Here is a 27,728-nt window from a genome sequence, read left to right as displayed (position 1 = left end):
AATAAAAGGGTACTACAAGTTTTTATATTGTTTTTAATAATTTGAATAAAGTAGCCCATATAAGTGAAGTGTTTTTATTCACTCAATCTACACATAGGCCTAGGCCTACATACATCACTATGAACTGCTAAACTGATTAACTTGAAATTCTGCATAAAGATTTTGAATTTATCGAGGATTGATATAGGCTTATTTTCATTGCTATTAATAAATGAACTGTGATTGGAAGTTTACGCAACAATAAAAGTCAAATCAAATAAAGCTTTCTCCAAGTAACTTCTTAGCGTTATTAAAACTTTTATTTTTTGTCTGAGAATCTTCAACTCTGATGACTATTCAATTATTTCTGACAAATAATTATTAAATTTTTCATGTTTCCTAAACATGGGGGAATTGCATTATACAACACAACATTCTTCCAATTGCAAAGCACGGGTTACCTGCTAGTCAGTAAATAAGTTAGGTTCACTTCGATTCTAATTCCATTCCGTGCAAGAAATATAATCAAACTTTGATAATGTTTATAGATCCCCAATCCAAAATGAATCGCGAATTCAAATAATATACATGACTAAATTAAATAATTTATTTTCCTCTTGAATTAGCAGAGAAATTATATTGACATATATTGATATCAGCAATATTTTAATGTAAGTTAGCTATTTACAGACTAATGACAAGCTAATTGATTAACGTGAATAACCTAGCAACTATTTTTCCTCCTAATTGAGATAATAGCTATTATCTAATTATATTATGATTTATTGACAAATGTGAAAATATCAAAGTCTTGTATATTGTGAACTTATTGTAATTTGAACAAATTCTACTTCTCTTGTAGTAAAATTTGTTTTATACAACTTCTAGAAAAGTATCACAGGCTAAAACCTTCCAACTGTAGTGACTAAAAAAACAGTCCAAATTGTAGCTAGGTTATACGTCACTTTCACATTTTCAAGTTTCACTCCAATTTACAATCCAAAAAACAGATTTCAAATTTCAAAATACTTTTAAAATTAAAACATTTACAAACAATTATCAAAAGAGTTCAAATTTTGAAGAAACATTTTGGACCTAAAAATCAAACAGTTATTCTTTTATAATTTATTCATACAGGGTGGGTGAAAAGTCCGAGAACGGCTTAATATCTCATACACAAAGGTCGTTTGATGATGGATGTGATTGGGGATCCTACTCAAATTGAAAATACTACTTTACTATGACTTTGAAAATCTGGTTCGCCATGTTGAATGCTACTTTATTTTTTAAACAGGAAGGTTGTCATGCAATACATGATTTCGATACAAAATTTCAAGAAAAAATGAATGGCGAAAACCGCACATCGATATATCAAACCGTTTAGAAGATACCTTACTGAAGATACCTCAAATTACCTTTGTGTATGAAATATTAAGCCGTTCTCAAACTTTTTACCCATCCTGTATAATTATTTATAATAGAAATAATCGTTATTTTTGTTTTCTCAAATAATTTATTGTGTATCTGATAATGCCAGGTATTTCAGTATTATTTAGCTTCTTTCTGTTCTAATAGAATAACATTTTTCCAGCTTGTTAATGATTATCTGCGTGACAACTACTGGACACGACTTGGCCTAAATGAGAGGGATGTTAGGAAGTTGAATGTTGCAGCTTGCAGGCTAATATTGGACATAATGCCTGGTCTTGAAACATCTGCTGTATTTGAAACGGTAAGCTCCTACAATAAATATAATACTCGAAAATTGTCGTTTTAACAACAATACATAGAACTGCTATTTTTCATGGTCTGGTAATTTTTGTAATGTTTTAGTAATTTAAATTACAATCCTGGACTAGACTCACATCTTTTAATTTTTACTTTGTATGCATTTATGTATTGGAGAAATTCGTTATTCAAATGCATTTACTAATTATCCTACTTTTAGCCCACAAATGATGCCTTGGTGAATCGGCTATACTCATGGGCTACAAGCTCTTCCGAGCCCCTCCAGACTTACGCCACAGGGCTACTCGCTGCAGCCATGGAAGTCCAAGATATTGCTGCTGCATTCAGGTAATATAATATGATGATTTATAATAGTGCTCACTTTTTTAATATATTGCAACTTTCCTATTTTTTTAAATTCCTCACTGTAATAATTGAACACACATTTATACCATCCTACCTCCTTATTTATTTCTTTGTTTGTAAGTAGGCTTACACTATTTATTATTCGTATTGGTGACAAATTTCCACCACCTATGTACTCGAAGATTGTTTTTGAGATAAACGTTTAATTTTTGCTGGGAAAGATACTCATATAGTCTTATTTGTGATTGAATTGAAATACGATACAACAAACACTGTGCTTGCATGAATCAATGTATGGTCTCCTACATTAATCATAGCTATTCAAGTTACAAAACAAAGATAAAGACAAAATCACTTATCAGCAAAAAGTATTAACTTTTTTAGACTGGAAAAGACGCTAAGTTTGGCAGACTCCATTATACTTTTCCAAAATTTAAATATAAACACATGAAATAGTGAAGTAAGGAAGATTATAAAATTCCTGGCTAGAATAAGCGGCCATAATGAAAGAATAAACTATACTGTGAATAAATGTATCCCTTATTTTTTAATGGTAAAACGTTTTACAGAATAAGAGAATAAAATATAGAGAGAATATAAATTATCAGTAAGTTATGATTAATATTTTAACGATACTTGCATTCATACAAATCAAGAAAACTCCTATTATCAAGCTTCTTTGGCAACAAGAGAGAATATAAATTATCAGTAAGTTATGATTAATATTTTAACGATACTTGCATTCATACAAATCAAGAAAACTCCTATTATCAAGCTTCTTTTGCAACAAGTTTAATACTGTCATAATATTATGTCTTCTTGGCATTGTTCATAATCTAGTCTAGTGATATTCAAGGTGTTAGCAAACTTTTCAATAATTGTAGAAGTGATCACTCGTAATTTAATTCGTTCATGAAGCCTTGAAATGTGTAATTTATATTTATATAAACATGCAAAAGCATTACTTGTTGTCAACCTTAAAATAACTGCACTATTTTGAAATAGTAGATGAATAAATCAATAAGTGAAGCCTGGTTGCAGGATATGAATGAATTAAATTTATATAATATTGTCGGATATGAAAGCTTTGCTGCTGCTGGTTCTGTGACGAGGGCGGGCGGTATTGTGATCTTTGTTCATTCTTCTATTACTGCCACTAAAAAGGATTGTTGCATTGCTGACTGTGACTCACTGTTACTTTTTTGTAAATACAAGAATTATTTATTTAATGTGTTAGGTTTGTACAGATTTCACCTAGGTGATCGGCATACATTTATTGCCAGTTTTGATAGATTCTTGGCTACCACCAGGAGCTCAGATTTATATTGTCTAGGGGATGTTAACCTAAATGTTAGTGTTTCGGATGTTTATAGTGATTCGTATCTAAATTGTCTCAATGGAAATGGTATGCAGCAGTTAATAGATATAGGGACGAGGGTAGTGGGGTCATCTTCAACCTGTATTGACCACTTATCATATCGTTCAAATCTTTTTGTCATTGACAAAGTTGCTGTCATTGAAACCCTAATCACGGATCACCGGGCGGTGGCTTGTATTTTCAATCAATCAATCAATCAATCAATCAATTCATTTATTTCACAAACAAACATAATACAGAATAAAAAGAAAGATATAAAAAATGTGAAATAAAAGTGGACACCCCTAGGCATAAGCCCGATTGGGGTGTACTACTCCTAATAAACAACTAAAAATACTCAGAGGAGTAGGCTGCTCCGCTCTATAAATAAACTTGGCATAATAAATTATAACTTAAAAGAAAATACATTTTTTTCTGCTACGGTAGCCCATCACATGAAAACAAGGATGAAGTAATTACATTATGAAAAATAAAAGGCATACAGAGATAAAACCAAAAAATAAAAGATTTACAATGCAAAATGCATACTCTAAGAAAGGATATGTTAATTAGATTATTATTCATGATTTAATAATAATAAATAATGGAATTTCTTATTTAAGAATATCATCTTACAATTCTCAGAAATGATTCACAGTCATTAACACTGAGCAGGTAGTTTTTCAAACATTTCAGAAATGAATGTGAAAGTTCCTGGCAATTTAGATATTGCGACACTAGATTGAACAATCTAGGACCATTAAAATAATATGAATGTTAGAATATCGTTAAATTCGAATGTGGAACCTGAACCATAAACCGTCTAAAGTTATATCTCACATCTCTAATGAGATTTTCATTCAAACTCCTAAGAAAAAAAAGCTTCAATACTTTATAAACATAAAGATTTCTTATTGGAAGTATCTTGAGATGAACAAATATCGGCCATGAATGATCAGTTCTAGGTGTTCTGGTTATAATACGAATGAAGGACTTTTGAAAAATTATGATGGGATAAAGTGTTGAGACATAAGTCCCACCCCATAATACGAGCCCATAACTCATCCTGGAACTAATGAGAGCATGATAAGCATTTATCATCACACCAGTGGGGCACAGCTCTCTCAACATGTAAAAACTCCTAATCCCTCTACAGAACTCTTTTTTTAATTTAGCTACATGTTTCTTCCAAGATAGATTTGAGTCAATAACTAGACCAAGGTATTTAATATTGCTCACAGTCTCAATTTTCAGGCAGTTGCAGTTATCTATAGCAGCGCATGAGTAACGGTGATACGACAATGGTGTATTAAAGAATAGATCTCCTCTTAGGTTGAAAATCATATATTTAGTTTTTTCACTCATTACCATGTAATTCTTACTAAACCAGTAGTTTAAGACTCTCAAGTCGGCACTCATTTTCACATATAATGCATCGCAATCAGTTCCTGTATATGTAAGTGCTGTATCATCTGCAAAAGCAGTCAATTTCCCATCTAGTTTAGCATTACATAGGTCATTGATATACACAAGAAATAGAATAGGCCCTAATACAGAACCCTGGGGCACTCCATATACAATGTTTTCAAAATTACTATAACATCCACCAATTCTTACACACTGCTTTCTGTTTGTGAGATAACTTTCAAACCATTTATAAGGTAAACCTCGTACTCCTGCTGCATGCAACTTTATCAATAATATTGAGTGGTCTACTGTATCGAATGCTTTAGTGATATCTACATACAGGGCTGAACATTTTTTACCTTCATTGATACTATTATAAATATCCTCAAGAAATGTAACCAGACCATCTTCGGTACTCAGGCCCTCTCTAAAACCAAATGATTTTTACTAAAATAATCAAATCTTTTGAGAAAACTTATTAATCGTATTTTTATTATCTTTTCGAAAATCTTGGCAAAAACAGGCAACAGCGATATTGGGCGGTAACAATTCAATTCTTCTCTGTTACCATGCTTGAAGATTGGGATCACAATTGCAATCTTCAAACATTCAGGAAATTCACCAGTCTTCATGCTCCAATTGAAAAGTTCACTCAGAACTCCAGCAATATGAATGGCAATTTTCTTTACAATATAACTATTAATGTTGTCAATTCCAGGGGCTTTATTGCTTTTTAGATCAGCTATTATTTTTAAAACTTCTGTTTCGTCAGTCGGAAATAAGAATAATGAATGTGGCATATCTTTACAAGTGAAGCGGGAATCTATTTCTTCGTGATCTTCTGTAAAAATAACTGAATTTCGTAACTGTTGAGAAATGTTAATAAAAAATGAATTGAATTCTTTAGCAATATGTTCTTTGTCAGTGACAGTATGCGAATTTACTACTAAGCTAGTAACTTCTACCTTGGGTTCTCGTTCTCCTATCAATCTATTTACTATTCTCCATTGATTCCTCACATTACCAGAACAATTATCAAATTCATTCATGTAGTACTCTTCCTTAGCTTTCCTCAAATCAGATTTCAACCTGTTTCTGAATGATTTGTAATACTCTTTAAGATTTACATCATATGGTCTTGAAATCATCAATTTGTACAATTTTTTCTCCTATCAATACCTCTAAATAAATAATCTGAAATCCATGGAGTTAATTTATCAGGTAGTGCATTGGAACTATTTCTAGATTTACTATATTTACATTTTTCTATCAGATCTGATAACTGGCTGATGAATAAATCGAAAGCAGCTGAAACAGAACTCTTATCTAAAACTCTCTCCCATTGCAGCCTCTGTAATTCGGCTTCCAATTCATTGAAGTTTATCACCAAGTTACTTTTATTACTTGAATCTTTCCTATTACAACTCCTTCCTACTTCCAGTTCTAGAATTATCATTGAATGATCAGTTATTCCAAGGTGTCTATTTTGCCTATAGTTATTGAAAAGAGAAGGATTCAGCAGTCTGAATTTAAAAAATTGGACCACAAGCGTTTGAGTACCTTATTAAAATATGAAAATTGGGAACCTGTTTTTGAAGAACCCGAAACTAACAAAGCATTTGATATTTTTTATCAAATCTTAAATAACTGCATTGTAGAATCACAAAAAAATATTAAATACAAACAGAACATAAAAATGTTAAAGCCCTGGATGACTCCTGGTTTGTCCAATGCCATTTATGTAAGAGACAAATTGCATAAGATGCATAAAAATGATCCAAACAATTTGATCCTCAAAAGAAAATTCGTAAATATGAAAGATAAAATAAAAGTATGGGTGAAAGAGGCCAAACTTCTATTTTACTCTTCACAGTTATTCATTCAAAAACATAACCCCCGAGAAAAATGGAAAACAATAAAAACACTTTTGCCAGTAAAAGACAATAATAAAGATACGGATATTGTGTTGCAGGAGAATGGTATTTTAATTGATGACAACCGCCTAGTTTCTGACGTAATGAATAAATACTTTATTGAAATGCCTAAGAATCTTTCTGATTCTTTTCCTGCTTTACCCACCCATATTCAGGCACAATCTTCAGAGTCCTTCAGAATTAAAACTAGCCATAAATCTATTTTTTTCAGCCCTGTTACACTTGTTGAACTCAAAACATTTGTTGACTCTCTTTCTACTCGTAAAAGTTCGGGTGTCGATGTTGTGACTGCTAGAATCCTTAAAGATAACTTTTCTTCTATTTCTTCAGTTCTTTTATATTTGTTTAACTTGTCGTTGGTATCTGGTTGTTTTCCTGAAATACTGAAGTCGGCTACTGTTGTTCCCATCTTCAAAAAAGGAAATAAACTCAGTAAAGAAAACTACAGACCCATCTCATTATTACCAGTCATGTCAAAACTATTTGAAAAAATTATAAAAACTAAATTACTTTCATTCCTCAATAGCTGCAACTTTTTTTCGGCCTGCCAGTTCGGTTTCAGGGAAAATCTTTGTACAGAAATTGCCTTACAGCATCTTTTGGAATATGTCTATTCAGGATTAAACAGTGGCTGTAGTGGCAAAACAGCGGGAATCTTCCTGGATATTAGTAAAGCATTCGATACAGTTAATCATAGTCTGCTGTTCCGCAAGCTGGAGAGTGCTGGTGTAAGGGGAATTCCACTAGATTGGTTTAAGTCCTTCCTACAGGATAGGAAACAGTATGTAAGGATCAGAAACGTTGCAAGTGAAGTATTACCCATAACTTGTGGTGTGCCGCAAGGTTCGGTTCTTGGCCCTATTCTCTTCTTAATTTTTGTAAATGATTTGTATAATGGTGAATTGAATGGACGGATAACTGCTTTTGCGGACGACACTGCTCTTTCATATAAAAGTAATAACCTTCAAGATTTACATCAGAAAATGCAGTCTGACTTGAACAAAATATCTCTATGGTTTACATGTAACAAACTTAAAATTAATGTAGCCAAAACTAATTATATGATGTTCAGTCTCTCTGGAAGTGCTGACTTGCCTGCTCCACTGCGCTTTCACTCTCCGGTTTGTTCCTATTCTAGCTGTGACTGTCCCAGTATCAGTCCAGCAAAGACTATCAAATATTTGGGTCTTTCACTGGATGAAAATCTGAATTGGAGGCAACAAATTGAAACTCTAAAGAAGTCTTTAAGGTTCTATTTGATGATTTTCCATCGCATTAAATATTTGTGCGATTTTAATGTAATGAAGGAACTTTATTTTTCATTTGTACATTCCAAAATTGAATATGGAATCACATGTTGGGGAAGCTCCTATTACGCTAACCAGGATCCAATTATTAAACTTCAAAAAGCTTTTATAAGATTGATAACGGGCAGTAGGTTTGATGATCATACATTTCCACTGTTCTGTCATCTTAGAATTTTGCCTGTTAGGTTCCTATATGTATTCAAGGTTTTGTCATTGTTCTTCAATATAAGTGGAAATAGAGGTGTGACAATTGATTACTGTCAGCCTGTTACCGCACTTCGACAGACCAGGCGGACTGCGGCTTCCCAAGTCAGATGTCCTAAACCCAATTGCACTCTTTTTCGTAAAACGTTCATTTTCCTGGCACCTAGATTTTATAATGCTTTGCCGCTTGAGGTCAAGAATGCCATTGCTGCATGTAATTGTGGAAATAAGATTAAGAGATTAATTAAAATTTGGCTTTTGTCACTCACTCCCGAAGCTCTAGAGTTTTTGTTCATAATTATTGTTTAATCCGTCTATTTTTCTTTCCATTCTGTTAACTTTGCATTCTGTTATCTTGCTTTTCTTTTTATTTTTTCTCCTCTTTATTTTTTTGTATTTTCCCTGCTCTTCTTACCGTTTTTTTTGCAACATAAATCAATAAATTAATCTTTTCACACAATTTGAATCTCTATTTTTAATGATTTTCTTTTGCTTTCTCTAATTAGCATCATCTCTTTAATAATTAAATACTAATATCCTATTTTGATTACAGCCCATAAATGTTTTTTTTATCTCTCTTTTTTCTTTTTTTTTCAGTCCATTCTATTGCTTTAGTAAAATAGTGTGTTAGACTCCCTCCAGCGGTCCGTAAGTTGCATCTTACGTGCTGGATTGTATTTTTCTCAATAAGTAATAAGTTGCATTATAATATTAAAATATCTCATATTATAAGATTTTGTATATAATAATCTTGTTTGTTTGTTTTTGATATGCATGTATTTTACATTTCCTTGTATTGTGCTTATTGAGAATAAAACTTCAAAACTTCATAAAATTGAAATATACTGAGATCAACTTCCAACATTCAGCACTCCTTATAACTAACATTAATAATTCCTTTTGAAGCAATACTGACAGTTGAAAGTGAATCTCACTAGACATTTTTAGAGTTATGATTTTTGATTGTATATGTTTTGACTGTAGGGAACAGAACGGCAAACTGGTCCCTCTAATGCTGGAGCGTCTGCACAGACTGCAGAAAGAAGCGATGCAAGAAAAGTATCCGATGGTGTCTCCCAGCACTGGCACAAATCGACCTTTCGCCAACCTCGGACAAATGGACAGAGACAAAGGCGGCGACAGTACACCCTGTCATAGGAAAGGTAATTCACTTCATGCTGTCACCAGTCCTTATAAATAACAGCGAGCTCCTACTTTTGACTTGAGGCTCGAGTCGTCGAGTACACATATTCTTTGATTCATTACTATACAGATTGAGTTCATTAGACAATACGATTGACCAACTCCCTTATCCTTCATAAGGCATGACCGATATCACTATATACGAGGTGTATTTTCAAAATAAGTACCGATTTGAATAACGCCACCTCATACTCGTCGTGTAGCTGCATCTGTTGGAGAGACACAGACTTGTATAATATTAATTATATTGTAAGCTTCGGTTCATTTAGAAAACATTGTTGAAGAAAGAGACTTGAGACAGGTCAAGGTGATGGTTCAAATTAATATATTTTTCCACCCACTACATAATTCACATTCTACTCTTTGAAAAAGAGTAGTAAAGTACTATTTCTCTTCAAGGATTAAAGTAGGGTGTTAGTTTGCTTTCAGTGAATAAAACATAAAAATAACAGCATTCAGATAACATGGATTGTGACTTTGAAAGCGTATTCGTCTAACGTCTGAGTGCCTGCTATTGAAGATGCCCAGATTGGATCTAGATTTATGAAACAATGGATCATGATTATACATTTTCTCTTGAGCTCTCAGATTCACAGTTAACGATTTATTGTATTACAATTACAACGCAATTTGAATTAGTTTTATTGTTACTTTGGAAAGTATCAGTACTAGTTCTTAAGTGATATTTTACGTAATTGGTAATGTATTGTGTCAATTATATTTCAGGCCGTGGAAAACAAAAACCGAACAATCAAGAATCGCACACCTATGAGACCACTGATGACCCAATGGAAAATGGTAGTGACGCACCAGAACTTAGTAGCACTGTTATGGTCACTCCGCCCAAAATCAATGGATCAGTGAGAAGGAGCTCTGATTCTGGTAGGTAGAAACATATTATAGATATAATAAATAATTAGCAGATTCTAGATTTGAATTTATAAGTTGAAGGAAAAAAATGAAAATACTTATAACTTAAACTTTTTTAGAAAGATGTTACTTTTTCTTCAATTCAATTTATACTTTTTTAATTCAATTTTTCTTCAATTTCCTTCAAACCAACAACAATCATAGAAGCTTGTACATAGAAGAAAATAATCTCAGTTTGTACGGTATGTAAATAGCAATTGAATCATGTGAAAGGGATATGTTCTATTGTGTTATGCAAGAATGAAGATAATTTTATTTTTCATTAATAAATTGAATTGAAAATAATAATCAGTTTATTTCCATATCAAGCAAGATTACAAGATTGAAACCGTCAGTTTTCCTAATCTCTAACATTTTTTTAAAATAAACATATACACTATACAGTACAAAGAAAAAGAGAGTTAAACAGAGAATCTATAAATTGAATGAATGTAAAGAATATATTACTGTAATATAGTAATATTATATAATATACAATATCATATAGTAATATTATTAATATTAGTAGTCACTAATACTATATATCGGCCTGTCTCCCAAGATCTTTCTTAATTGAGATTTTAATTGGTTGCCTTTCAGGGATTTGATATGCTCTGGCAATTTATTGAAAAATATGACCCCTTTAATAAATGGATCATTCTCTGTTATTTTCTTATTTACCCTTATCCTGTGATAAAATTTAGAGTTTCTAGTGTTCTTGCTATGTATGTCACTTGAAGCAGTCAATTTATGTGAATTTTTGTGGAAGAAGATGATGGTTTTATATATGTAGAGAGCATAAACTGTCAATATTTTATAGTTTTGAAATGTAGTTCTACAAGAGTCTCTATATCCTAGTCCGAAAATATATCTCAATATTCTTTTTTGAACGAGAAAAAATCTATTCATGTATTTATTGGCAGCTCCTCCCCATATCTCTATACTATAGGCTAGATGAGAGTACACGATTCCATAATAAACCAGAAGAAGCCTATCTTCAGTTAAATATTTGGATAGCCTTTTAAGAATGTAGGAATTTCTATTTATTTCATTTGTAATGCTATTGATATGCTCTTCCCAGGTCAGTTTTTCATCAATGTGAATACCAAGAAAATTCACATTTTTCCTTACTTCCAGTGGTTCATATATACAAGAGCAGTTTGGATCCAGTGAAAATTGCTTGCAAGCGTCAAAGAGCACAACATTGGTTTTTTCAGGGTTGACAGTTGAAGCAATGGAGTTGGAGTATTTTGTTATTTCTGCAAGAGCCTGTCTATTTGATGTCTCCAACTGTGCAGTACAACTGTCCCATGTTAGCAGAGATGTATCATCTGCATATGATACTATTAGGCTGTTCAATATTTTAGGCATATCATTTACATAGATTAAAAAAAGGAGGGGTCCAAGAATAGATCCCTGGGTTACACCCTTTCTTACAATTTTCAAATTTGATCTGACTTTCGTACTTGCATTTTGAACCTCTAAGTCAATTTCTGTACATTGCAGCCTGTTTGAAAGATATGTCTCCATAAGTTTCAATGCTAGACCTCTAATACCATGTTTTGTTACTTTCCTTGCCCTATTACCATAGGTAAGGAAAGTATTGCTTTCCGAAAAAATAAGGTACCCCAATTTCTAAATTTCTATACGTTTCAAGATCCTCTGAGTCCAAAAAAGTGGTTTTTGGGTATTGGTCTGTGTGTGTGTATGTGTGTGTGTGTGTGTGTGTGTGTGTGTGTGTGTGTGTATGTGCGTCTGTGTACACGATATCTCATCTCCCAATTAACGGAATGACTTGAAATTTGGAACTTAAGGTCCTTACACTATAAGGATCCGACACAAACAATTTCGATCAAATGCGATTCAAGATGGCGGCTAAAATGGCGAAAATGTTGTCAAAAACAGGGTTTTTCGCGATTTTCTCGAAAACGGCTCCAACGATTTTGATTAAAGTTATACCTAGAATAGTCATCGATAAGCTCTATCAACTGTCACAAGTCCCATATCTGTAAAAATTTCAGGAGCTCCGCCCCATCTATGCAAAGTTTGATTTTAGATTCTCAATTATCAGGCTTCAGATACAATTTAAACAAAAAATTTTTAGTGGAAAAGATTGAGCATGAGAATATCTACAATTATTGTTCAGTAATATTTTCACCTAAAATTAAAAATGAGCTCGAAATTCGAGAAAATGTGATTATCCAATTATTGCAAACTGTTGGCAACTGTTGATTCTATTAAATGATTCACTATGAAGAGATAGCAGACCTCGTGTGTCTCCAGCGTTATTGCCCTGTCACCAGCTGGCTCAAATCTTTGAATAGTAGACTTGAGATGCGCGGGAACACTAGCTTCAGGTGATCAATTTTCATAACGGCAAGGAAAGTTGTGTGAGTGCGCCACACCAGATTTTTAGTTTTGTTAGTACTATAGAATGGTCAACTGAATCAAAAGCCTTTGAAAGGTCAATGAAAGTACCTGAAATAGGTTTATTTTGGTCAAGGCACTCGTAAATCTTTTGGGTGAACTCAGCAATTGCATTAATAATGCAATCGAATTGCAAAAGATTAGAAACTCAAATAAAACAAAAAATATTCCTGATTTACGGAAGAACACAGTGAAGAATATTCCACCAAAAATCACAGAAAATACACAAACCCACAAACCAAACAATGAAAGCGCGGTTAAGAAATTAACTTTCGCCCAGATTGTCTCAAAAGAAAATAGACCCAAATTGGGAGAGCCAAAAAGTGAAGTAGGAGATAACAATAATATTTTGCAGCTCATCTTGGTAAAACTGGATAGACAAGAACAAATAATCACCTCACTGCAGTCTAAATTCCAGAAGTTAGAACAAAGTAAACTACTGCAATTCAAATGATTCATTCACTAAAAATAATAGAATGGAACGCAAATGGATTGTTACAACGGCAACAGGAGTTGGAAGCAGTTCTAAACATAGAAAAAATAGATATATGTCTTATATCTGAGACTCATTTTACAAAGCAGTCGTTTATAAAATTCAAAGGCTATAGGATCTATCATGCTTTACATCCCAGCAATGTCGCAAGGGGTGGGAGTGCCATCATCATCAGAGACAATCTACAACATCATGAACAAGTGAAACTCGAAAGTGATAGAATACAATTGACAGGTGTAGCAGTGAAAGCAGTCAATTATCATTTTGTTGTTGCAGCTATTTACTGTCCTCCCAGATTTTCCATCAGAAAAGATGAATATTTATCATTGCTTGATATGTTAGGAGACAAATTCATTCTTGGTGGAGATTTCAATGCAAAGCACGTGCATTGGGGATCGCGCTTAACAACACACAAGGGAAGACAGCTCTATGAAGCAATGAGAGAGATGAGGTGCGAAGCTCTTTCAACTGGTAAACCAACCTACTGGCCCACCGATACGAGGAAAATCCCAGATCTTATAGATTTTTTTCTGACAAAGAATATATCAGTAAATTATTTGCATTTAGAGGATAGTTTCGATCTAAATTCGGACCACTCACCCATCATTTTGACTCTCAGTGATTCAATTCTACAGAAGGAAAATGCTTGTCCTGCGCTAGTCAACAGCCACACGGATTGGGATGGTTTCCAAAAGATGCTGGATGAAAGAATAGAGTTGAACTCGCCATTAAGAAACGAAGAACAGATTGATCGGGAGTTAGAGAAGTTTGTTACTGATATCCAACAGGCAGCATGGTGTAATACTCCACAATTCAGAAGAAGAACCACTGGAAATAATTACCCTGCGGAAATCAGAGAAATGATTGTGGGAAAACGAAGAGCAAGAAGGAGATGGCAGCAATCACGTTCCCCTCAAGACAAAAGAGTTTTAAACAATCTAACTCAAGAACTAAGGAGAGAGATTCAATGTATCAAGAATGAATCAATCAATAATTACTTGATAAACTTAACAGCAGAACGCAGTACAGACTACTCACTCTGGAAGGCTGCTAAAAAAATAAAAAAACCCATTCATCAATCTCCTCCTCTTAGGAAGCAGAACAGACAATGGGCAAGGAGTAGTGATGAAAAGGCACAGACCTTTGCAGATCATCTTGTGAACGTTTTTAAACCAAACAACACAACTGAAGAAGACACTTTAGAAGCAGAGGAGAACATCTTACAGCCAAATCAAGAAATAATGTGTGTCACAGTAGAAGAGGTGAAAAGAGAAATAAGAAATCTGAATAACAAAAAGACCCCTGGATTCGAAATGATAACTGGCTTAGTCCTCAAGCACCTACCAAGAAAAGCAATAGTAAAATTAACACACATTTTGAATGCCTCTTTCAGACTCAAATTTGTACCAGGAATATGGAAAGTAGCAGAAGTTATAATGCTACTCAAGCCAGGTAAAGAGCCACATGAAGTATCATCATATAGGCCAATATCATTGCTACTTGTGCTTGCCAAGTTGTTTGAAAGGATTTTACTGAGTAGGCTAACACCAATAATTGAGAGACAGCACATAATTCCAAATCACCAATTTGGCTTCAGAATGAAACACTCAACAATAGACCAAGTGCATAGGATTGTGAATGTAATAGAGAAGAGCCTTGAAGAGAAAAAAGTTTGTTCAGCAGCTTTCCTTGATATAGGGCAAGCTTTTGATAAAGTGTGGCATGAAGGTCTTCTTTTCAAACTGAAAAAAGTGCTACCAAAGCAATTTACAGATATATTAAAATCCTATCTGACTGACAGATACTTTAGAGTCAGGCATGAAAATTCATATTCTGATTTGAAGGAAATAAAAGCAGGAGTTCCTCAAGGAAGTGTTCTAGGACCATTTCTCTACCTACTCTATACCAGCGATATTCCCAGCCTTGATGAGAATACTACAGCAACATTTGCAGACGATACAGCCATATTATCAGTAGACAGTAATATTCATATTGCAACAGAAAAACTACAGAGATCCATCAACAAAATTCAAGATTGGACTAGAAAGTGGAGGATGAAACTAAATGAAGCAAAGTCGATTCACATCAACTTCACCAATAAGAAGGACCTGCCAATACCAATAACAATTAACAACCAAGTTGTGCCATATGCCAATGATGCCAAGTATCTAGGTATGACCTTGGACGCAAAGCTTCGCTGGAAGGCCCATGTCAAGAAGAAGAGAGAGGAACTTGGAATCAAATATAAGAAGCTGTATTGGCTGATCGGTAAAAACTCCAACTTACAAATCCAAAACAAAGTACTTCTGTACAAACAGATACTAAAGCCATTATGGACATATGGTATACAACTTTGGGGGTGTACCAAAGACAGCAACATCAATGTAATACAACGGTTCCAGAACAAGGTGCTGAGGAACATTGTGGATGCTCCTTGGTATGTCAGGAACAGCGATCTTCATAGAGACCTGCACGTCGACCTGGTGTCCACCGAGATCCAGAGGCATGCGGAGAGGCACGAGGGGCGACTGCACCAACACGACAACGTTGAGGCGATCCAGCTGCTAGACAATGGAGGGTTGGTGCGGAGGCTCAAAAGGAGAAAACCGTATGAGCTAGTGTAGTGCTTGTTCAATTAGTGTCCAGTGAAAGAGCAGAGCAGTGATTGAGTGAATCTAGCTTCTATAGTACAGTCATAAGTGTACATATTAATTAAACAATCAATATCAGTAAGAATATCTAATGAGATATTCGCTGTTAACATTTTAAAGTAGTATGTTAGGATAGAAAAAATTAGCTCATTAGTCTCTAGACTAGATAGCTATAGTATTAACAATAAAAAAAAAAATAATAATGCAATACATTTTATTGTGGATAAGCCCCTTCTAAACCCAAATTGAAGTTTGTTGAATATATTCTCTTTTGAGAAAACATTAACAAAACGGTTGTAGAGTATTTTCTCGAAGATTTTGCTGAAAGTTGATAGAAGTGAAATTGGTCTGTAGTTACTAATGTTGGTCTGACTCCCTTTTTTATAAATTGGATTAACTATAGCTAGCTTCAGTGACTCTGGGAATACGCCTTTTTCAAGACTGTTGTTGATTAATTTTGTTAATGTATCAAGTAGAGGTTCATAGGATTGTTTCAGCAGCCAGGGTGAGACTTCATCCCAACCACTGCTTCTTTTATTTTTTAGACCATATAATGTCAGTAATTTATTTTTGAGTAGTTGGAGCTAAGAATATAGAATTTTGAATATTGAAGTTGGACCTACTGTTCTCTTTTGAATTGTTAATATTAGTCCCACTATCACAGTTCAAGAAAAAGTCATTGAAAAGGTTGCTTAGCTGGCAAGGATCATTGATTTTATTCTCATCTTGAATTATTTCAATTACATTTCCACATTTATCAGGATCACAGTTAGAGATTTCTTTTGCAGTTTTCCACACATCTTTGGATATAATTTTCTGATTTATCTATTCTATATTTATAAGAGTTTGATTTAAGCTTTGCAATCTCACTATAATATTGCTTCTTAATTTTTGTATATTGCATTTTATGGAGAATTGAGCCTGTTTCTTTGCAAAGGATAGATGCGGCAATCATGTCGTCTTTTAGCTGTTTGCAGTAAGATGGTATAGCAATAACTTTCTGAGATATTTTAGATACTTTTTTAACTATGGGACAAGCCTTGTTGAGACATTCTAATAAATTCTGAAAAAATAAGTTCCACATATCATTGACATATTCATATGTTTTTAATCCACCCCAATTAATTTTAGCTAGAAGGTGTTTAAATTCAACTACTGACCGATGGGTTACTAGTTTTGGTTGTGCATTTATTTGTGTTCAGACTGGTAGGGAAATTGCAAAGGAGTGTCTGACCATATTGGTCAGAAATGAGATTATCCACAACCGTAGCATTACATTCATTTGGAGATACATTTGCCAAGACATAGTCAATGAGAGTTTATGTGTTTTCAGTTACTCTTGTAGGACTAGAGATAAGATTCCTAATATCAAATGAGCAAATTATATCCTCAAGTCGTTTTGTGTTTGCATCATTTGAATTCCAATTGATATTCAGGTCACCCAGTACTACTATTTTCTTGTATTTTTCTGAAGCCTTACTCGAAAGATAATAGAGTTTATCCAAAAACAAATTTATATTACCCTTTAGTGACCTATAGAGTCCAATAACCAATAGGCCAATGTTACTGATTAAGCAGCCGGCAGCCTCAAAATCCAATTCCTGACTCAAATTATTTACCCAACCAATTTCTGTCATCTCAATGATATTATTTTTACAGTAGATTGATACACCTCTAAAAGCTACTTACTAATCTATAATTGGAGATTTTCATTGTCAGAAGTTCATGCTGATTACAGCCATATTCAGTTGAAACACATATTTCATAATCTTCTTCATTAAGGACTTTTGCAACTCAGGTATTGTATATTTTGGTGATTTATTTTCAGTACTGTGGTATTCACATTAGTTTTTGAAGTGGAGATATAATTAGAACACCTGGAGACCCTATCTTTCAATTTCTGTTGATTCGCTAAAAGCCTAAAAAATCACCACTCATTAAAATGTTGGCTATTATTTATTTCAGTTTCTCTTGAACAGCTTTCTCTTGGCTTTTCTCGGATGGGAGAGTCTTGTGACAAGTCGTGAAGCGTTTTATTTGTACTGATTTCCGTGGAGCTGCTTCCGTTGATCTGCACTGTGACCTGTGCCAGTAGATGTTTTGCTAACACCGCCTTTCCTCTCCTGTTTAGATGAAGACCATGCTTGGTGAAATGCCATCTCCTGAGCAAACAGTTTATATCCTTGTAGTTACGACCCGGTTCACCCTTATAATCATTCAAAGTCTTTGATAGAATGGAATTAGCATGAAAGATATCTCTGTTGAGTTCAGGTGCATCGTATCTATGAGGAATACTGTAAACCTGAATTTTAGTTTTCAGCTTCCATTTTAAAAGTGTTTCTATTCCCTCGAGTACAGACAATTGATAGGGTTCATTACGATGACAGTCATTAGTTCCCCCCATCACAACAACAAAATCCTCTTCTGTGAAATCAGAAATCACTGATAAACTTGAAACCGTCCTGAACTATATGCTTGAGTTTTGCTCCTGGTTTCGAATATACAAAAATTTCAAATTCATCTCCTATATTAGTCAGGTATTTGCTTAGTTCTTTTCCTTGACTATCGGTTAAAACTGTCAATCTTTTCTTCTTCCTACCGGTAGTTAGGTTTTCAGTCTCATTTTTCCTTTCATCAATGCCCATCTGTTTTCTATGTTTTTGTCGGTTCACTGGCGGTTTACACTGGTGGACCTCCGCTCCCATCATGTATTCATTTACATACGTCTCACATGCAGAAGCTGACAAATCCTCCATAGAAAGCAGAGTAAATCTATTATTCATTGGAATAGCATTATTCTCTTTACAAAAAGTTTTAGATTTATTCGTATTTCTTGGCCTAATAAAATCATTTTCAGGATTGTTTACACTAGGCTTACTAAAATCGTTTACTCGTCCCATTGACCTATTTTGATTATTTATCAAGTCAATTATCGCAGTTTTGTTCAACAGGCCATCTTTCAATAGTTTTATTTCCGCCTCTAGAACCTCAATACTAGTTTTCAACATTCTATTCTCTTTCTCAGCCCATTCCTCATACACTAATGAGTCATTAAAATGCTCCTTCCTTTTATTCTTCTCTTCTTTCAGAAGCCTCGCCATCGACTCATTCTCATCTGATATATCTTTGAGATTTTTCCTTAAGTCACTATTTTCCGAAATTACACTGTCCAGCTTATTCAGCACTTCAACAATATGCGGGATCACTTCAGCCACTGCATTGTCCGTTGATGTATCTGCAATACTCGCAAGTGAACTTCTGATATCTATCGCGAATTCTATCACCAAGTCGTGACACAGTTCATTTTTTAAATCACTGAGTTCCAAACCCTGATTTAACTTTTGTCGTCTGTTCCTGGTTAACATGCGTTGGTTCAATTTGAAATTCAAAAGTGGCGCTTGAATCGTTGCTAGGATACAGGTGTAAACAGACGATAATGTCAACAGCTGATGAAGTGAAAGCGCTCTAGCGCCGGCAGGAAGTCAGATTATCTTATCGTAAGTGTTCGTTAACTTGCCTTCAAATGCCGAGAGAGCAATCACGGCGCTGTATCTGGAAGCTCCTGATAATAAGGACAAGGTCAAGGAGACTCTAATTAAACTGTAGTCACGTAGCATAAAAGAGCGAGATATCGTTCCTCTATGCAGATGGAAGAAGTCGGTTTAAAAATTGCCGCGGTTAGTTGTCATGGTTACACGTAAACAAAAAGTCAGCTAGGGTTCACTGGCTTCACGACAGTAGCAACAAAGATAACGCCGGTTGAAAAACAGTTTGTTTTGGCGTTAACAAAGTAAAGATGTCACTTACTACAGCCAGCCGCAATAAATTCAGATGTGATTATATGCAATAAAATCAGTATTGGAATCAGTCGAATCGGAACAATAACAAAATAGCAAGTGTATGCTGGTCACGAAAAATGGATTCCAATAATTGCTCTGAGCTAGTGCGTTTGAATTGCCGATATTAGCCACTCACCGTTTTTGTAGTTATGGAATACTAGAAACAGGTACTTCACACTTTCATTAATCTACTTTTCATTAAATTACCACTATAAAATGTCAAAATGCTACGGAGTCTACACTAGTCAACTACAACGTTTGGCGCATGCGCGCTGGTCCTCCGCTTACCTTTGTTTTATAGCAAATTTTATCAAAATTGGCCTTATATCAAGAACACACAACAATTCATGAATTACACAAGAGCCTTTCAATATATTTTAGGAATTTTATGTTAGTTAGTATGTTGTTTTATGTTAGAACATGCATGATAAACATGTATGTCATGCAGCAGAGGAACTTTGCACACATATTTCACATTAAATTTTTCCTACGGTCACCATTGAATATGAAAAGTGGGTAATTACCGGTAAAATGATGGCTGAAATCCATCAAATGTTTGTGTGTGTGATGCTGTTATTAATAACAACCTTAATTCATTTAAAAATTAATAATCCAATTGGAGTTGAAAATTCTCAGCCAAAGTTCTCATTTTTATTCATTCAAGAATCAGAAAAAATACAGTTAGAACAAAAAATTCGCATTCAAAATACACGCCAACAGCTAATTGGGATGGCTGCAAGATGGCTGAACCGACAAGCGCGCGACCTAGCGGGAAGAATCGTACCTAAGTTTGTTTCATCCAGCTAAAAAGTACTGAAACAGGATTCAGAAATTTAGACTTTTGCTCAAATTACCAAGAAAAATGCTCAAAGTAAACTGAAAAATATTTATAAAAATAACATAGACAACAGAGAATATTTGTAGTATTATTATGTTTTTTATTGTTTTCATTTATATGGATATCGAACGGTAATCATTTAACCTCAAAATTCGAATTTTATAATTTATATTTGCTACTTTTCTCATTGCTTGCAGTTGAAATAATAATTATCAATAGAAAATAACTATTATTTATTATTAAATGATGATAATTCGTAAATGATGATTATTTAATTATGATTTAGATGAACATTATTCTTGTTTTGGATTTCTAGATTGGGATTTTATCATAAATGTAGGGTAGCCGTTGAAATGATTCTTATCTAAATCTAACCACAGTCATTGTTACCAACTTAAATTTGTTTTCGTGCACTAATCCTCCATATAACCCACCAACTATTTTGTGTTGCCATGTTGCAAATCTGGAGTACGCAAAGTAATACTTTGCGCACTAGAGCGGAAAAGTGATTCTTTGCGTTCTGTAATCAGTGCAGGAATGGTCACTTTTCAAGGTAACTGTAGGAAAAAATAATTTCAACTCAGTAAAAAATTAAACAACAAAAAATCAGTGATACAAAAACCTAACCTCAGAAAATGTTGTTTGAAGCGTTTCGCTGTGATGATACAACAATGTATGGCGACTGTGTACCATGTATGTTCTACCATTAGTGGGCAGCCTAAGGGCCAAGCTACAAGAATCGTTTTCAGACGAATTGTCAGGGCAGGAAGATCTTCGATTGACTGATAATCAGCTGATTCCTAAATGCCAACTTAATCTGAGAGCTTCCTGCCCTGTCAAAACGTATGACAACGCCTGAGAAAAACGCTTCATGTAGATGGCCCTAATACCATAGAGAAAATAGCATAAGATGATATCCCATGGTATTGGGCGTTTATGTTCTAAATTTCAATGTTTACTGAAGCCGATAGTCCTAGTAGTTATTTTTCGAGAAGCTATGTGAATTTGGTAGTCTCTCATACTGTGCCGTTCTTAGGCTAGTTTCACACTCATTCGGTTCGTTCCGTTTTCGGCAAATTCCGATAAGTGTGAAGCGATAATTCGGTTTGAATTCGGTACCGAATAGAAACAGCATAGAACCGAACGCCCACTCGACTAATAAATTCCATCAGGTTTCAATTCGTTGCTAGCGAGAGGCTACTTTCGTTTCACACTTTCGTTTCGTTTCGTTTTCGGTTCGTTTTCGGCAAATTCCGATAAGTGTGAAACGATGATTCGGTTTGAATTCGGTACCGAATAGCAACCGCATAGCACCTTACGCCCCCTCGACACGAATAGGTTTCATCATATTCGAATTCGTTGCTAGGGAAACAGGAAAAAACAAAGTCTCTTACACACGCTTGCCTTTTTTGTTTTTATTTTAACCTGATATCGTGATTATCTGTTTCAAAATTTTCCAAGTCAAAATCATATGGTCAATTCATTTCTGTTAGTTCACAGGAACATTTTTTTCTCAATGAATAGTTTTCTAAAAAATATGAAAGATATAAATTAAAACTCAGGGAGAATTTTTATTTTTCCACGAATATTACATGATTTCATCAATGGAGAGAAGAGATTAAGTTTATATACATGTGTCAAAACAAGGAAAAAAATTTCAATTTAAAAAAATAATCTCTCTGAACATCAAAAATTAACATAAAAAGAAACTATTTAAATTATTCACAATTTTTAATTAACTTTAAAATTTTGTTGTTCAACAAATAACATCTTACAATTTAAAACCAGCTGTTATATTTAAATATACCAGCATGAACTGTGAAAATCCAAACACAGCTGTGTTTGAGAAGATAATACCTATTTAGAACCGTACGAATTAAAACCTGACATGTATGAAAGCCTCATTCGTTTTCGGTAACGAACCGAACCGAATGAAACCGAATGCGTGTGAAGCTAACCTTACACTTTCACTCGGCCAAAACAGTAATAATAGACAGTAGTCGACAGTAATCGGGGTGAGTTAACAAACAACCGGTTTGAAATTTGGAAAATAAACTATCTATTCCATCATTACCATGTAAAATCTTCTTATGCTTCTTTTTCTTCTACTAGCTTTACAGCTTGATGTGAGCTTTAGCCTCTCGCACAAGAGCTCACATCACGGTCACATGCCTTTCGTCTCCATGCTATTACCCCCATCTTTCGGAGATCATCCTCCACTTCATCCCTCCATCAGTTGCGTGGTCTTCCCTGTCGTCTTCTGCCCTCCATCCTGGCCTTATAAATTGCTTTTGGCATTCGATGTTCTGCCATTTTCTCAACATGACCAGCCCAGCGCAATCTTTGTGATTTAATAAAACGGACCACATCCTCACCTCCAAGAATTTCATTTATTTCATTGTTTGATCTTCTTCTCCACACTCCATTGTCGTTAGTTATATCCATTGTTATTGTGTAGTAGCTGATACAGCACTTAGAATAGTATATAAGCTCTAGTAAATAGGATTCACTGTCTCATTTCTGTATTTTGGGCAGTCTCTATGCCGGTTTGTTTCTTGAATAAATCTTTTTAAAAAGGATGTCACGTGTTCCTTTTACTTGACTGTTGACGCACTTATATATTCGCCTGATGATTTTTCTTTCAAAAATTCTTAGTTTATATGCATCAACAGCGTTGACATTCCATGTTTCTGGGCCGTAAGTGATTATGGGTCGCATCAACGTTTTGTAAATTTTTAGTTTTGTATTTTCTTATGCTGTATTTTCTCTATGTGGTTGCAGAATCGTTGGTGGGCAGACGCAAAAGCATGGACTGCGGCATGTCGAGTCCGCCGACGCATGCGCAGCTGCGACCGTCTGCCGCGCATGTGCACGCGTCGCCGTTCAACGTGTCCGACTGCAGCAACTCGTCGTGGGTCGAGATGGAGTCCTACGTCATCGGAAACGTCCAAATGTTCCCACCCATCCTCGTCACACGACAGATATTCATCCTCAAGTACCTAACGCCCATGGGTGAATACCAAGAGGTAACTAATCACTTATTATCCAAAGCAATCATTCGGTTTTTTCATTTTGGGCATAAAATTGAACCTCTTTTAAATTTTTTGAAGTGAGATACTGTACAACCTTTCCTTTGGAAACTATACCATATATAAAATTTGGGCTAGGCCTGTTGCTCTTGCTCAGTTATGTCCTTATGATTTGTGATTATATTGATAAATGAATTACTATCATGCTAAGTCATGGCAATTATTATAACAAAATTGTTTGAATTGAGTGATATTATTTATTGATTTATGAAAAACATGGAAACATACAGGATTTCTCCCAAAAATGGCTTCCATAACAACACAATTACAATAGTTTATTATACATAGTAAGAGTACAGAAAAAAGAATGTTGAAAAATTACAAGGAAAGAAGAGGAAAAATAATAGAAAAAAAGAAATGAACAAATAAAAAAAACTAAATCAGTACTAATCATACCCTCGAGGACTAGTGCAAAAGTGGATTCAACAAACATACAACATCAACTCAACAGACAAGAGACACATTAAAACACTCGACAGTCCAACTTGCAGAAGTCGCCTACAGTCCCTACGGAAGCGACTGTAACCGAATGACAGGTCAAGATGATCCGAGAGGCAATTGAAAATGAATGATGTTCTATACATGGGAGAGTTCCGATGATGTAAAGTGTTGCAATAAGGAATAAATAATTTGAAACTGGAACGGCGAGGCACTGCAGAAATGTACACATTTAACTGGGAAAGCAAAAACATTGATCTGATTCTGCCAATGAATACATTAAAAACGAACAAAAGCATACTCAAATCACGTCTTAATTCTAATGATTCTACACCGAACATAGTTCTTAGTTGTGATGTGGGAAAGTCGAAGGGGCATGTATTGTTGAACTTTTTAAAATATAGATATCTAAGGAATCTGTTTTGAACACATTCCAAATGATGTATCAGTGAATTCTGGTATGGGTTCCAAACCACACAACCATACTCCAGAACGCTATGAATGAGTGTCCTGAACAGATAGCACAGAGTCCGTATGCTGTTGAAATGTGAGCATGTTCTGATGATGGAACCAAACTGCTGATATGTCTTATTCACAACCCTTTCAACATGCAGAGAGAAATTGAGCTTGTGATCGAAAACTACTCCTAAGTCCTTGAAATAATTTACTTCTTTAATAATTATACCATTAATATGATACGGAGCGTTGTTCAATGTAATGTTCCTCTGACGGGTGATCTTCATGACATTGCACTTTCCCACATTCACATCCAATCCATTAGCCACGCACCACCCACACAGACCATCCACATCACTCTGCAAGAGCTCACAATCAATAACATCACTTATTGTTCTGAAAAGCTTCACATCATCGGCATACAATAAAACATTAGAGTGATTTATGACATTAGGCAAATCATTAATGAATAACAGAAAAATCAATGGTCCCAAGTTCGATCCCTGAGGAACCCCAGAAGTATTCACAAAACAGTGTGACCGGTAATTCAGCATCTGTACGTACTGCCTTCTCCCAACAAGGTAAGTCTCGAAAAAGGAGAGTAGGGACATGCTTAAACCAAATAGGGATAGTTTTCTCAACAATATGGAATGATTCACGGACTCGAATGCCTTTGACAGGTCAGTGTAAACGACATCAACCCTACCACCAACATCCAAAATCGACGAGACTCTCTGAGCAAATTCAACCAAGTTGGTGGTGGTTGATCTACATGGAACAAATCCATGCTGAAAGTCACTTATTCTATTCCGAACATGACTGAATTTGTAATTGTAGAGATCTATTTCAAATACTCTGGTAAAACAGTTCAATATACAAATAGGACGATAATTATTGACAAGATTTCTATTACCAGACTTGAAGTTGGAACAATTCTAGATACCTTCCACTTATCAGGGAAAATATTAGATTCAAGAGAGAGGTTAAAAATGAATTTCACATGTTCAGCAAGTATGTTAGATCAGCTCTTCATAATGAATGCTGGCACCCCATCAGGGCCCCCAGATCCCGATGGACTCACTTTATTTATTGCATTTAGTACATCTTCAAGACTAACAGAGGGGTAATGCAAATTATCAGTAGCTGTATCATCAATTATAATGCCTGCAGAATCAGCATCTCTGTAAACTGATGAAAAGAAATCAGCAAATCCATTGGATATATTCATTCCTGTATATGTGGCATCCCCCCGTTCCATTGCCTTTTCAGAGAAACAGGTTGTCCTTTTAAAATTCATAAATTTCCAGAAACCTTATGTTTCCATCCATTTGCGATTGGCACCTATTGATATAGTCACTATTATGCATTCGAGATTATCAACTTTAAATCTGACCTCAACTTTTTAAATTCATCATCATGAAATCGAGAGTACTTCCTCTTTCTAGCACATCTGTTTTTCCTCTTAATCAGACGAATGATATTAGCTGTAAACCAAGGAGGGTATTGGCTCTCCTTCTTTTTTACTTTCTTCTTAGGCACGAATTTATCAGTGGCAGATGCCATTTATCATTTTATCAATTTATCAATGCTATAAAACATATCAATAGCCTCATTTATATTCGTTGAGTTATATAAATTTTGCCAGTATGCGTCCCTTAGATCACAATATTATAGTAAAATCTGAACTATAACTACTACGAACGTGATACCAAAGTATAGTCACCATTGAATGCATAAATATGAATTATTATTACAATGAATAATATATCTTTAACTTTAAATAATGTTTGAAGTAATGCCAACTTTATGTAGCAATTTAGTATATTGAACGAAAACATTGTTTAGTGATAATTTAATAGTTTTAAACTTGCTTGGGTGAAAACACTGGCTCTAATCATCTACGATGCTAGATAATATAAACTTTTCTACAGTAGATGTCTTAATAATTATTGAAATTTACTTTCATGATATTATTTAGAATAGAATAGAATTTTGTTAGTCATTCAATATTTACAAATAAATACATCGACTTCGTTAAAATACATCTTTTTTGAATCACTATTATTCATTAGCCATTCTTAAAAATACAAAAATAAAATTAACAAGTCATGTAAAACATAGATCACTAGTTACTCATTATTTATAATAAGAGAAATGGTACCCAGTTTATAGAAAAGAAATAATTTAAGCTCAACTCACACTTACGTGACTCGGGTCGAGAAGAGACTCGACTCTAGTCGAGAGTATGTGTTTCCAAATGGTGACACTCAGACCAGTCAATTCTAGTCTCCGCGACATCACTATCTGAAAACACATCCTCTCGACTAGAGTCGAGGCTCTTCTCGACCTGAATCGCGTAAGTGTGAGTTGAGCCTTACTGTGTACAAACATTCAGTAACTAATACATATTTTATTTTCAAATTAAGTGAATGCTAGTAACTTTAATTTGTCTGGTGTGGAGTTATATAATTTTATTGACATGAAGTGCCAGTTTCTCTGAGATTTGGGATGGCTAAATTGTGGATTTTTAAGTCTATGTCTATTTCGTGTATTTAAATTATGGTGATGGTTTGTATCATATTTATACAATTTTTTTTAGTATATAACACAAAATATGAAAAACATACAGTGATGGCAATGTCAGCAATCCAAGTTCTATGAAATGTGGTCTACAATGAGCGTTGAAAGGCAAATCACACATAATTCTAATAGCTCTCTTCAAGGACAAAGATTGAATTGGCTTTAACACTATTAGCCCAAAGCATTATTCCATATGATAGGAGACTCTGAATGTGCGCGTAATAGATATTAATTTGGTTTCAAAGTTTTTGAAATAATTATGAAAATGGAATTAGAAGGAGCAAATATTGTAATAATTTATGTTTAATTTCATTGATTGTATATGAATGATGTATCTTATGTTACATGAACTGAATGTAATATTTTATTTTCCAAGATGAATAGATCATACATAGATCTAGATTCTTATATATTTTGTAGAGATATTGATGATAGATTTATTGATAACCTTTATCAATTACCCACCCTCTTCTCAATATTCTGACGAAACAGTATCTCAATTAAAATTATCTATAACAATCGA

The 27,728-nt window shown here is 34.3% G+C and overlaps 1 protein-coding gene across 1 annotated transcript in view; it reads left to right on the top strand.

The window, feature by feature from the left end:
- Positions 1-27,728, top strand: part of LOC111049932 (DDB1- and CUL4-associated factor 1) — a 126,411-nt gene that overhangs the window by 32,316 nt on the left and 66,367 nt on the right. Inside the window, exons 4-8 of the mRNA XM_039431389.1 lie at positions 1,571-1,711; positions 1,928-2,055; positions 9,267-9,445; positions 10,212-10,367; positions 23,424-23,668. Of these exons, the coding sequence (XP_039287323.1) occupies positions 1,571-1,711; positions 1,928-2,055; positions 9,267-9,445; positions 10,212-10,367; positions 23,424-23,668 (849 nt within the window). The remainder of the gene's footprint in view (positions 1-1,570; positions 1,712-1,927; positions 2,056-9,266; positions 9,446-10,211; positions 10,368-23,423; positions 23,669-27,728) is intronic.

The sequence above is a fragment of the Nilaparvata lugens genome, chromosome 6, assembly GCF_014356525.2.
Source record: "Nilaparvata lugens isolate BPH chromosome 6, ASM1435652v1, whole genome shotgun sequence".
NCBI classification, from domain to species: domain Eukaryota; kingdom Metazoa; phylum Arthropoda; class Insecta; order Hemiptera; family Delphacidae; genus Nilaparvata; species Nilaparvata lugens.
The sequence above is the reverse complement of the archived record's forward strand: the minus strand, read 5'-3'. Positions and strand labels throughout refer to the sequence as shown.